The sequence below is a fragment of the Corapipo altera genome, unplaced genomic scaffold (genome assembly GCF_003945725.1).
Source record: "Corapipo altera isolate COAL_440 unplaced genomic scaffold, ASM394572v1 61286, whole genome shotgun sequence".
Taxonomy (NCBI): domain Eukaryota; kingdom Metazoa; phylum Chordata; class Aves; order Passeriformes; family Pipridae; genus Corapipo; species Corapipo altera.
In genome coordinates this window covers 5,576,122-5,589,610 of record NW_020884907.1, presented here as the reverse complement: position 1 = coordinate 5,589,610, position 13,489 = coordinate 5,576,122, and the positions used below count along the sequence as shown (strand labels likewise).

The 13,489-nt window shown below is 47.2% G+C and overlaps 1 protein-coding gene across 1 annotated transcript in view; it reads right to left on the bottom strand.

Moving 5' to 3' along the window:
• The window catches only part of LOC113951528 (serine/threonine-protein kinase PAK 3-like), a 26,609-nt gene extending 13,747 nt beyond the window's left edge, over positions 1–12,862 (bottom strand). The window contains exons 1-13 of the mRNA XM_027652588.1: positions 12,795–12,862; positions 11,476–11,544; positions 10,998–11,191; positions 5,831–5,958; positions 5,470–5,639; positions 4,531–4,677; positions 3,823–3,957; positions 3,418–3,557; positions 2,738–2,876; positions 2,112–2,277; positions 1,875–1,938; positions 1,660–1,708; positions 597–706 (exon numbers count right to left, since the gene is read on the bottom strand). Coding sequence (XP_027508389.1) covers positions 597–706; positions 1,660–1,708; positions 1,875–1,938; positions 2,112–2,277; positions 2,738–2,876; positions 3,418–3,557; positions 3,823–3,957; positions 4,531–4,677; positions 5,470–5,639; positions 5,831–5,958; positions 10,998–11,044 — 1,295 coding nt within the window. The 5' untranslated portion in view covers positions 11,045–11,191; positions 11,476–11,544; positions 12,795–12,862. The remainder of the gene's footprint in view (positions 1–596; positions 707–1,659; positions 1,709–1,874; positions 1,939–2,111; positions 2,278–2,737; positions 2,877–3,417; positions 3,558–3,822; positions 3,958–4,530; positions 4,678–5,469; positions 5,640–5,830; positions 5,959–10,997; positions 11,192–11,475; positions 11,545–12,794) is intronic.
• Positions 12,863–13,489: the final 627 nt, after the last annotated feature.

Here is a 13,489-nt window from a genome sequence, read left to right as displayed (position 1 = left end):
CATATATTTTCCTCCAAGCTTGGTATCTCTCCCACTCCTCTCTGCTTTTTTCCTCTTCATCCCCAACAGAAGACAGACTAAAAGAAAGAGACATTCTGCCTGGGCTGTACAGAGCTTGCAGTCTCCATGAAAAAAGAAGCTGGCTAAGGTGGCAAGCAAAGGCAAAAAGACGTTTAGTAACAGCAAAGATGAACCTAGAACTGGGACACATCCCATCATTTGGTTCATCCTCTTAACACATGAATTCCACCCTTCATTCCAGCAGCAAGGAGACACAATTTTCACAACTTTTATCCAGGCAAGGAGGGGGTGCAGCACTGAGGACAGAATTTGGTCAACCCTTTGAGAAAAGATGGAGGGAGAGAACGTAGAGGCTGTTGGTTTAGTAAGAGATCCAGGTTTTGGAAAACAGTCTTCCAACTGTGTCTGCCAGGAAGCACTAATGCAGACAAAATGTAATCTCCTCCCATACATGCTATCCAAGTAGATTAATAGTAATGAAAAGATCCATTTTCTGCCAGGGAGTCAAGGGCGTTTTACCTTTGCCTTGAAAGCCTGTAAATGAACATTCCCGTGGTAACACCAGAACTGCTTACCTGTCTACATAGGTAACAATATTGGGGTGGTTCTTCTCCCTCAAGACCAGGATTTCTTTCAGGAGTTCCTCTTTTCTCTGTTGATGGAGATTGACTAGCTTGATGGCCACCTAAAATGACGTTGAAAACCATGACCTTGAGACGTCTCTTGCAGGAGAAGCAATGATGCTCTTGTGAAAGTGTATCCAAACAGCTGGTAATCCCTTAGCCTTTCTAGGGGGTCTGATGTGTATTTCACAAACTGCTGCTATTCTCAGTTGTGCAGGAAAGCAATCCTATTACAGAGCAAATGGTTGAGATTTGCAATTGGATACGGCCTAGGTGATAAGAGGGGCTTAGTGCTTTTAGACTCCTTGAGCACCTCTCTCAAAGCACAGTTCCCAAGCGCAGCAGTGCAGGTGGATAAGGAAGTAGCAGGAAGATTCTGATGTCTTTGCTGACAGCCAGAAATGAGAATTCAGGAACGTGGAGCTGGACCCCCAAAGAGCAGTGGGACTCTCTAAGACACTACCGTGTCTGCTTATTACAAATAGCATCTCTGTAATGGGCTGTCCTGGACACCAGACCAAACCAGGATGGTACTGCTCAGGAGAGATCTTTGCTCTTGGTAAACACGTTCTCATTGGTCAATGTGTGTGCCAACTAGCTTCACTAGGACTGAACCACAAAGCTGTGTTGCAAACGTGGTCTCTCCTTGATTGGCTTTTGCATTAGATTTTCAATATGAAAGCCCTGGTGGAAAAAACGCTAAATCCTCTCTGTGTCTGAACCTGGGATGAAGAGAAATTGGGCCTGAATGAGGGCAGTCGCCGTCAGCCAGTTAATGCCCATTTATCAACTGAGACCACGCTAGCGTGTCCTTCTCTGAAAGATAACGCTGCCCTCCTTGCATTCTTTCAGGTAGTGAAGAAGGACAAAGTCTGCCCCAGATGCATTTTGCAGGCTGCCTCTAGCCTGGGCTTCAGGGGAACAGCCTGTGCAGCAAAGAGCGGTGACCCAGAGCTCCAGCCACAGAGGAGAGCACTCGAGAGCTGCAAAAGCTGCGGGGTTGTTGGCACTTAACCTCTCCTCCCGTGACAGCATCGAATGCTCTGTACACGGTGCCGAAACCCCTAGAAACAGAAGAGCAGCAAAGAAATTCTGATCAGCACTGAGAGACAGGAGACTCTGAGCCCCGTGTCTGAACACACTGGGAGCTTGCCTGACTTCCCGCTTGAATGTGGTACCAGCAAAACACCTGGCCCCTGGTTTTGTTGAAGGAAGTGTGGTCGCACTCACCCTTTGCCAATGTTTTCCCATTCAGTGTATTTCTTCAGTGGATCTTCCACACTCACAGTGCTCCCTGAAAGAAGCAAAATGCAACATGCTCACTTCATAGCAGAGATAGCAGTTTCCAGCAGATCCAAAAGGCAGCCCCTCTGTGACAGCACAGTGAGGAGGAACATGTGGCACAGCTTATGCTGAGACATCCACACAGCATGCTGCTCTAGCAGACAAGAAATACACAAGATGTACTCAGCAGCTTCAGGGACTCCTCCTCTCTTAGCTCTCGCAGCTGCTCTGTGTCCAGGTGTGAGCTGGATGAACTGCTGGGGCTCGAGTTCTCAGGCTGGGGAGTGGAGGCTTCGTTAGAGGGGGCTGCTGCAGCCACTGGTTTGCTGGCAGGTTCGCCTCTGTAGATCTGGAACAAGCAATTGGTTTGTGTCAGAAAGGTGGCTGGCAGAGATCCCCCAGAGATCACATTTCAAATGTAAGGCTTCACAAAGATGTCGCCTCCAGAACTCTTAAACTGATTCATTAAACATTTTCACAGATTTTCTGAGAAATGACTGCAACAATGACCGCTCCACTTCGTCCCAACTACTCCCGTCACCCTCCAAAGACTGCAGACACCCTTGCAGCTCCCTGTTATGATGTTCTATCTCCTCCCATTGTCTCCTCTGTTCCTTCAAATCTTAGGCAAGTGTTCAGCCTGCAGCACCTTCTGCCTTGACAGTTCCTGTGCCTCACACAGGTCTTGCTCAGCTTTGACACCCATCACCTGCTGGGACTTGCCTGCAGTGGTCCTTCCTGCCTCATTCCCAACATCTGCATTGCAGATGTTACTGCCCTCCCTCTGTCAGCGAGCTACTCAGGCTTACCTGCCCATTCTCTCGCTCCTCTCTTGCCTCCTGCCTGCGCTGCTCTAGCTGCTGCTGGGTTTGGAGCAGCTCTACCTGAGTCCGGCACAGCTTCTCCAAGAGAGTTGTCTTCTCGCGTGCCTTTTCTTGCAGGACCTGCAGAGAAAGGTGGAGGAGATGGCTTTCAACTTGCCACACAACATTGGTGTGAGGTTGCGAGCTGACATGTCCACTCTGCCACCTCCAGGCAAACAGAGCAAAGCAGTCCGAGACTACAGCTTGTCACTGTCAGCCATATCAGAGACGATGAGGAAAGGGAAAGAACAGCTTGAAAGTTCACCCCACGCTGAATGAGGACAAGACACACAATGGATAAGGTCAACTTGTTCCCAAATCTGTCTGGGTCCCGTGTTCAGCTGAACAAACACCTCAGAAAACTAGGCTGGCAGTCACAGGCCAGCACAAATGCATGGGGATGATTGCTGGCCAAGCGGCCAGAGGACTAGCCCTGCTGTCCTGGGTGGCAGCTGAGAGTCAGCGGCCCAGTAAGTCTCCTCCAGAGCAGCTGCAACGCAGACCACAGCAGGATGGCAGTCAGAGGGATTACCCCCAGCAGCCTGCTGCTCTGCAATGGAAAGGCAAGAAGGGCAGAGAGCACCTGTTGCGTGACTGCGGTGCCTACCGCTGTTTCACTCCCCTGCTTTTGTAGAGCCTCCCTGTGCTGAAGCAGGAGACTGATTTCATCTTGCAGTCTTGCCATTTCTTCCTTTCGCCTCCTCTCCACTGCCTTCATCTGACTCTGAGCTTCCTGCAGCTCTGCTTCCAGCTTTTCCTTGATGTTCTGCAAACACAAAGGGAGAGAAAGTTCCTGGGACCTGCCGTCACACTCGGGTTTTCCCTCTGGCAAGCTCAAAATCCCATTCATTCAGCCACTTGGCTCTGCTTCTGCACCCAGCTCTGCTTCCAGCCTAAGCCTTCCTTCCTGGGGCTCATCTCTGGAGCCTGCAGGGCTCTGTGCTTTCAGGGCCTGCTGTAGTCCTTCCCTCCTCAGTCCTCAGGTCTACCTTGCAGGCCCTCCCCTCTGCCAGTGGGCTACTCAGGCTTACCTGCCCATTTTCTCTCTCCTCTTTCACCTGCTGCCTGAGCTGCCCTAGCTGCTGCTGGGTTTGGAGCAGCTCTACCTGAGTCTGGCAGAGCCTCTCCAACAGTGCAGTCTTCTCACGCTCGACTTCTTGCAGGAGCTGCACAGAAGGGAAGACACGATGGATTTAAACTTCACACACGTTTGTGTGGCAAGCCTCAAAGACTGATAGGCTCATGCATTCCCAAAGCACTGGGCTGCTGCTCTCCTGGGACATCCTCTGCCCACTGGGAGGCACAGACTCCTAAGTCAGACAGGCCGTATGAACATGGTCCAGCCATGACTGAAACTCCAGCCAGCTCTTAGGCAGCTAAGAGGAAATGGGTGGCATTGCTGAAGTGTCTGATAGCCTTGCTGGCCAGCCTGTCCCTCCTCTTGTGCAAGAAGAGACAGTTCTGGGCTTTGTGTTCTCTTCAGGCCTGCAACGCTGTCCCTGCCTTCCTTCAATCTATGCTCTGGGAGCCTCTCACATGAGAGGCCCTGTCCCTCATGGCCCAAGCTCCCATGGTTGCTAAAGCATCACTCCTGTCTACAAAGGGGCATCTGAGAGACAATTCTACCCAGATGGGCGGTGTCCAGAGAAGCACTAACCCGAGGGAGCCCAGAAGATTCAAAAGCACCACACAAAGCCTCCTTTCACAGTCTTGCCCTCTTGCTTGGCTCTGCCTCCTACCTTTTCTTGTTCAGCTTTCACAGTGGCAGCTTCCTGCATCATCTCAAAGAGCGTTCTCTCGTGCTCCCTTTCTACCTCTGCCATAAGGTTTTGCTGTTGCTTCAGCAGCTCCTGTGTCTCCAAACGCTGGCCTTCCAGCTCACTTGCCTGATGAGGGGAGGAAGACACTTGGACGTGAAGCCCCAGCCAAGCTCCTCGAATAAAGAAAGGGCAGCTTCATCCCTCCCACAACCCCTGACCTGAACAGTGCCCAACAGTGCCTTTGTGCCCTCCAGAAATCCTGTCTGAGCAAGGAACTGAAAAGGAGGCTCAGCAGGGGGAAGAGTGGAGAGGTCCCCTTCCCCTCTCTTGTGGCTGCCCCTTTCCTGGCACCTCTCTCCTCAGGATTCCTCCTTATTCTCAGAGGCTCTGTAGTCAAAGTTCACAGGCCTTTTCATGCAGGACAAGCTGCAGACGGACTCCAGGGCCAGGAGGAGGCCAGTACCCCAATGCCCTAGTCACAGGCCACCAACTGAAGGACCAGGAATAAGGAGCCTGTTCCATAGGCTTCAAGACCAAAGGTAACTTCTCTGTCCATGGTGGAAGGACAGAAAGAAAGGAAGCCAGTTCCTGTGACTGCACTTGGCAGCAACGTTAGCAACCTGCTTCATGGCAGGGGAGAGTCGGGAAGATCCTGCCCTTTGCTGCCATGCTTTGGGTAGGGATCAGCAGCCTTCTGGGGAACTCGTCTTATGCTCCTCACTCAATCAGTGGCTGCATTTACTCTCCCAGCACAGTCCTCTGGGTCTTCATGGGCCTTCCAGCACGAGCCCTTGGCTCTGTTGTCTTGCCCAGCAAGGTCTGGCCTATGGCAGAGGAGTGCTGCCCTTTCATGCAGTTATTCTGCTACGGGCAGTCACAAAGCTTGCCTGAGACATTCAGAGGTGTATTGATTCCTACCAGGTTTTGCAGGAGCTTTCTTTTTTCCTCTTCCTGAGCACATTCCCAAAGCCTGAGCATTTGGCTGCACTGCTGTTCTGTCCACTGCAGCTGTTGTGCCACCTCTTCCCGTTCCCACTTCATGAGGGATCTCTGTGCTTCCAGGTCACGCCGAAGGCACTTGACATCCCCTGCAAACACGACAAAGGGTAAGATTCAGAGTCTACACAAGCAGTAGGACTTTACTGACCTCAAGCCCTTTCATTTTCAGTCTGGGAAGGACCTGCCCCCAGCTCCTTCTCTCCCCAGGGGCTCAGTGGACAGAGCTGGTTTCATAGCAACTTCTCTGGGCAGGGGGATCACCAGAAACAAAGGCTCTCACCTTGTATCACCTCCTTGGCCTGCGTGACTGTGTGAACTTGGAGTTGCAGGCGACTCCTGACCATCTCCAGCTGAGAAACGTGCTGCTGAGCCTCAAAGAGGCTGCATTGCACGCTCTCCTTCGCAGACCTACAAATTGTGGAGATGAAGAGAAATCACTTTCTTGCTCCTGACACCCACCGTGGGAGGTTTTCCAGTCAGTTGTGGCTCAAGGTCCTGCAGTTTAACTCAGTGGAAGGTACCAGAAAAACTTGCTACCTTTACTTATGGTTCCCTAAGCAGATGGGAGCCCAAATGACTTGGCTCTGTTTAAAGAGGAAGAGGGATCACCCAAAGGAACTTGGCAGTTTAGAGAGGTGGGTGGACATGAATGGTGAGCCAGAATGCCCAGACACTGTTGAGAAGTCAAAAGACCTTTCCCTGCTGCTGCTGCTACTGTAACCAACTCTAGGTCCTGCACATGCTTCACAAGAGTTAGCTCAGAAGGCCCTCAAGATTTTCAGCCTGTCCGGAGATCGCGCTGGAATAAAGACCTCCACAACTTTTCTGGGTGCAGCTGGTAAGGTGATTTTATTATAAAAGTAGCGGGGCAACTGAACAGCTTAAAGGGAGGAACAAAAGGGCACAAAAGAGCAGTACACAAAATGGCTTCAGCCTTAAATAACATGGGTAAGGAAGGCACTAGAACAGAAGGTGGGGTTTAGGTGGAGCATGCAAATTACAACCAATCATAGAAGATAGGGGCTGAACATAACCTTATATGGTACTGTGTCAAATATCAACCAATGAACGGACAGAACATACATACAATACAATACAATACAAAAATTTATATGCAAAATCTACGATTTCCTTATTAATTACACATTTTTATACCACCACATATCCCCCTTTTTTGTTTTATAAATTTGAAAAATTGGCTTTGAAATGTCTACAACACCCCAGCACTTGACCTTACAAACTTTATTTCAACTGGGTTATAGTATGTGCGGGATAGCAAAGGAGGGGGATTGTTAGGGCTTTATTAACTTTGATTGGAATAAAGGGAAGAGTATATGAACATTGTAAAAAATCCAGGAAAGCTAGATGATATAATTATGAATATTCTAACAATTGATAAAGTCAGCTGATGTAACCTTATAATTGACTCAATAAACTTTTATAAGATATAACGAAGGTCTAAAGAAGTAGAACTTTTATCTCACTCCATTCATCCATATACAGCTTCTGCGTTATTACCAAAGTGGGTTTCTTACCAATTTTCTTTCTGTGTTCACCATTCTCTATTTCTACTGGATATGGGGACACCTCTTCTTCCTTCCTCTTTGAATCCCTTTATAACTTCTTCTTCTTCTTTTAGATCCACTCCTTGCCAATCATTTTCCCTTCTATACCAACAATCAACTTACATGAGCCTTCTTTTCACATTCTTTTCATATATCCTTCTCACCTCACGGTGGAATTTACACCAATGAGCTAATCCTTTATTCATGACCACATCCTACAGACCATTATCCTGTAAACCATTCTTCAATCTTTCTATTTCATTTTTAGTTTTTCATGACCTTTTTATACTTTCTATGGCTTCTGCTTCAGACCATAATATACCATGAACTATTTAGTTAACACGTATTCAACCTGGGAGTTAAAAGGAACCTAGTATCTTAATGGACAGTTTCTTGACATTAGGCCTATTTTTCAGATTTTATGACTATATCTATCTTAGATGTTGTAAAAGTTTCTATCTTATAATTTGTTGATTTCCTGCATCCATGCATTCATCTTCATTCTCTCACAACAGTCATGGAGGCCTTCTTCCATACACACAATCACACTTTTGAAATCATAGGGTTTTAACTGATTATACATAAATCATATATATAAATTACATTTTGTGAACTGAATATAAAAAAAATATGTGCTTATAGTGAACTTAATAACTGTTAAACATAATCAAAAATTTTTTGTAAACGTTATTGGGTTAAACATTGCTTATACTCATCACCTCTATTCCCCCTCTTATTTTTATTTGCAGATAGGGGTGTTGTGTTCTTGAGGTAAGGCTTTCAGGTGTTCAAGTCTCTACGGTAATTGTTATAAAAAATAAATTAAGAAACTTAATACATATATGTTAATAACAAAACATCATATCATTACAAACAAGTAGAATATATAAAACAACATATAAAACCATTAATTAATATACATATATAGAGAGATATGCATGTATTTTTAGAGTTTGTCTATTTTTTGTTGGCCATGTAGCTTTCTTTTTCTTATTAATGATCCTTCACCTTCTTTTCCTTTTGTTATAGAAGCTTTCCTTTTCTTCTTCTAGATGTTTTTCTTTTTCATCATTGCAATCGCCTTTTTACCCTTGGACATAAAACTCAGCAAACATATTAGTAACAAAGAAAATACTTATCATTCAATTTTACAACAAAATCATAAATATGAAAATAACTTCCTATTCCTAAATATCAAAAGTAGCATGGTCGTGTGGGTCTGCCAGCCATGCGGCCCAGTACCCGCCGTTCAACCAGGGGGGACTGTGCGAGCAGCACCTCCCTCCTGAGGTGTACTTGTACCCTGCGCAAGCTGAGGTCGACTCCTCTGCACCAGGAATCAACTTCTCAGCTCCGCCTTTGGTTTCCATTTCACAGCCCGAAGGGGACGTCAACCTTGAAAGACTAATGAATGGGGAAAGGGATCTGTCCCTGGTTGCTACCACTTAAGCTACTCACTGGTTTCCCAGGAACTATGATATTTAGGAAGAGTTTTAGCAATTGCATTACAAATATGGTTAAATAAAAGATACCCATTAATACATACACTTATAAAAAGAAAACATATACACCCATAAACAAGAAGTAATAGCAGTAGATAGAATTTGAGGTAGTTAGTTGTTAATTAGAATGTTCATGATTACTCCAAAAATTCAAGCTTTTCTGAAAACACTACTTTTTTTTCGCTGGAGATGATTTGATGGGTTCGGTGCTTCTTCTTCTTTTGGCGGGCTACAAGTTCTGCAATATGTTTCGTTGTCTCATCTGTCACAGCTCGGAGAGTGACATCACCATTCTCGCACTGAGAAACTTGGACCACATCCGGTATAGACACAACCAATTGTAATACAGATTGAAAGCCTAGTTCTTGGACAGGCAGGTCTTTATATGTCATGGCTTTGTATTGCAATTGTAGTGCAGTTGGTGTTAGACCTTCTCTTTCCAATATCAAGATCGATCTTAATTCTTTTTTTACTGTGTCCATTAGTGGTGTTGGTTTTACTGAATTAGTAGTGGTTGTTTCTTTTGAAGGGTGTTGCTTACCAAATGTGGTGAAAGCTAGTTCTGAATTTGAGGCCCATCCGTGGATGTTAACTGCAGGCCTCGAGCTACCGGCAACCATCCCCTGGGCGGCGCCATTTTGGTGGATGTTTACATTCTGAGAGCCAGAAGCTACTTGGGCACCGTCATCTTGGATGTTAAGAATGTCACTGGATGTGGGCGTGGCGCATATGTCATCATGGGCCTCCGTTACTATGGTGTTGGTTGCCACGGAGGTGCCATTTTGGAACATAGTAGAATTTTTCGCGCCATGAGCCGAGCCACCCTTTGGTGTTCCTAATTTCCTGCCGCAGACTTTCGTGTCATCTGTTTTCCTGTCAGGGCGTCCCACGCTCCAGGGCCCATCGCCATTTTGTGAAGAATTATTTAACTTCGCGTCCTTTTTGCCCTTGTCTTTTGATCCGCCATTTTGTGTGCTTTCCACATTCACATTTTTCTTATTTTGTTCTTCCAATTTTATAATATGTTTCATTATCGCAAAAATTGTCTTCCACACATCAACAGCTTTTATGGCATGGCGATCTCTATTATGCATTGCAACTGTTAGTAAGGATCCAATCTGTGCCCACTCCAAATAGGTGATTAGTTCAGGAACGGGGTCCATATTTTTATAAATCCATCTAGTAAGTGTTTTCAGAGACCTTTTATTTAATTTATATCCATGATTTCTGATCAGGTCCTTTAAATATCCATACATCTCAGTCTCCTCCCTTGAAGGGTGAGCTCCCATCTTGATGTTAGTTGTAAAAGGGGTAATTAAAATGCTTGCTCACCTCTCCGGCGTTACTGTGCGGTGTTTTTGTCCTTTAGCCGGTCTGCCGTCCAGCTGCAATGGCTCTCTAAGCGTGGTAGTGAAGCTCTCAGATGTGAAGAGTCAGCTCACTGAGATCTGCTGCACCTTACCAGCTGCTGCTGCTGCTTGCTACTGTAGCTGTCGCTCCTCACATGGGGCACCATTTGCAAAGGTTGGTGCTGGAATAAAGACCTCCACAACTTTTCTGGGTGCAGCTGGTAAGGTGATTTTATTATAAAAGTAGCGGGGCAACTGAACAGCTTAAAGGGAGGAACAAAAGGGCACAAAAGAGCAGTACACAAAATGGCTTCAGCCTTAAATAACATGGGTAAGGAAGGCACTAGAACAGAAGGTGGGGTTTAGGTGGAGCATGCAAATTACAACCAGTCATAGAAGATAGGGGCTGAACATAACCTTATATGGTACTGTGTCAAATATCAACCAATGAACGGACAGAACATACATACAATACAATACAATACAAAAACTTATATGCAAAATCTACGATTTCCTTATTAATTACACATTTTTATACCACCACAAGCGTGACCCTCCAGCTTCACCCTAAATGGCAGCGACCCACTCACAGTGTTTGCACGTAAGGGCCTTGAATTCTGAAGATTCCATGTCAAACTACCTGGCAAGGAAAGATTGCTGTTCAGAAGCACAGAAGAAGAAACCAAAACCAGAGGGAAACTTCAGGATTCAGTGAGAGTCTGCATGGTTTCCCTACTATTCAATTCAGAGCCAAGTTGGCTTTCGTGGGACTTGGTACAGGAATGTGCAGGGGCTCACAAACGGCAGCCCAAGGCTCAGGAGAGCTCTGCCAGCTTAAGCTGCCCAAAAAGTAACATTCAAATCACAGTCTACTTTACTTTTTCCTCCAGACTCTTCCATTGTCCATGAAGGTGAAAAGCATCTGCAGAGTACACGGGATGCAATTAGTGCTCCTGTAGTGCTTACCACCTTTACAATTGCAGACCTTCAGTCCTGTCCCTCCCACCAGGAGGTCTCCTTCCTGCCTTTACCTGGCCTCTGCCAGCTGCTCTGAAAGGCCTTGTAGGTCCCGCTCCATGGCTGCCACTTGGGCCTCTAGGGCAGCCCTCTCATGCACCAGCAACTTCTTCTCTCTGGTCACCTGGGCCAGGGTGTGCCCTTGGCAAGAGAAGTCCTGGAGCAGCTGCTCCAGACCCCTGCTAGCTGACTCGGGCTGGTGGCAAATCTGAAAGCAGGGCAAATTACAGTTGGAGTCCTTCCTCGGGAGCTCTGTGCGGAGCCAGACCCTGCCACTTTGGAATCTGTGGGCTCAAAGTTTCAGAGCATCTGCTGCATGGCACACTCTGGTAAATGGTCAGAATGGTACACTGTTGCTTTAAGACAGTGAAGACCTCACTGGTGAGGCTGGAGGAGAGAAAGAGGAGCTGGGCCTCTTGCTTGTCTTGCACCTGGCCCCAGCAAGGCCTGAAAACTGCGGGATGTCTGGAGTGAAGCAGAGGTCTCACGCACCGCTGTTGCTTCAGTGAGGCACAGAAGAGCACCACGCCTCTGTAGCAGCCAATAGACACACTCCCTTCCCTGTGAAAAAGCAAAAGTGTTAAAAGGCAGGCTCACTAAAGAGAGAAGGGAGTGTTGCATTCTAGCATACCCAGGAGTACAGATATTTTATCTATCTATCTATCTATCTATCTGTCTGTCTGTCTGTCTGTCTTGTGCTTAGGTCTCCCTTGCTGCACTTTCTGTCGTGACAGACACCAACATTTAGGTAGTTAGTCCATTTATCACTGGCAATCCTGAACTTGCATTCCTATTGCTTCAATAAACAGCACTATTGGTGACTCTGGAGCATATGAGTGCTTAGGGAATGTGATCAGACCTATGGCACCGGATTGGTAACTGCACCAGTTGTGCATCTGTGCTTGTGCAAGTTCTCCTGTTGAACTTGACCATCTGGTCTTAACAGTGTTAATTGGCTATAATCAGAAATGAAGCCCAGCCACACCCAGCCCCTCTGATCCCTGAGGATCAGCTGGGATGCAAGGGGGGGGGTGGTATTTTCTGCTAAATTCCCATGCCCATGACACAGCATATGCTAATACCCAGGGCTGCCACAAGGCACAGGCACTGCTAACTCCAAAGGGATGTGTAAGGTCCTACTGGCTTGCCTGGGACCAGAACAGCTCCTTTCCCACAAATGTTCCTCCCCCAAACAACAGGTTTTCCTACAACAGTACTTCCAGAACTGACACCTTACAAACTGAAACTCTAGTGCTGGAAACTTTCAGGAAAGGTTGAGCAAAAGCCACTTTGCTTGCTGAAGGAAGTGAGACGACACCAGAATACTCCTCCTCAGGAAAAAACAAAACCCAAAACTAAAAGCCCAAGAGGAAGGTGTCACCTCCTTCAGTGTGTCAAGCAGCAGCATGCAATGAGGGGAGGCTTGGCAGGGTCATTTCTAAACTCAGGGAAGTCTGGCTGAAGACCTCCCTCAGCCTCCTTTACTCCAGGTTGAACACCCGCAGCTCCTTCAGTTGCTCCTCATCAGACTTGTGCTTCAGAACCTTCCCAAGCTCCCTTGCCCTTCTCTGGACACACTGCAGCCCCTCAATGTCTTTCTAGGTGTGAGGGGCCCAAAACTGAACACAGGATTTGAGGCGTGGGCTCACCAGTGCCAAGTACAGGGCAATGGTCACTGCCTGGTCCTGCTTCTTTCCAAGAAGGAGAACAAGCCTGTCCCTGCCTTCTACTGCCTGGAACAGCATCTGGGCTGGTCTTGCCAGTGCAACTCCCTCTCCCACAAGTGCCACCGAGGAAGAAAGTGACCATACCTTTGCCAGTGCCTGGGTAAGGTCAGCTTTCTCCTCCTTCAGCAGATCCTTCTGGAGCTGCCATTCCTCCACTGCCAGCTACTGCTCTGAGAAGGAGGGTTTTCTCTCAGCTACCGCCAGCTGCTTTGGTCTGTGAGAATGGGACAGACAAACAAGTCTTTAAGAGCAAAACAGTCTCCTTTTCAAAACCAAGACTACATCCTATGTCCCACAGATGGCAGCTGGAGTGACTTCCAACAGCCTTCTAGTTCCACTGAAGGAATGGTGGAATTCCCTGACTAGAGCTGTGTCACCCTTTGTCCCTGATGCAGGTGAAACAATTGTCCTTGAGAAAGGGAAACAAGCTTCCAGAAATCAGCTTCCTTTTCCAGGAAGCTCAGGTATTCTCAACTGAACAGCTTCCTGCCTGCTAGGTCTTATTCTCCTTTTTGATACACTGGATATGGGACTTGCCCAAGCCCAAGTGCTCCCTTCTCCTGTCTGTGCTACAAACGACGAGGCGGCAAAATTCCTTCTTTGACAGAGGGCCTCCTAAAGCCCAGCAATGCCCACCCCTGCCCAGAGAAAGCAAGAAAGCTTAACACTCACAGGAGCTCCTGGACACTGAACCCTCCATCCATCCTCTCCTGCCACTCCACCTTTTCCGTCTGGGCTGTGGAGTCCTGATGGCCAGAAAGCTCTTCTGTCAGGGCCTG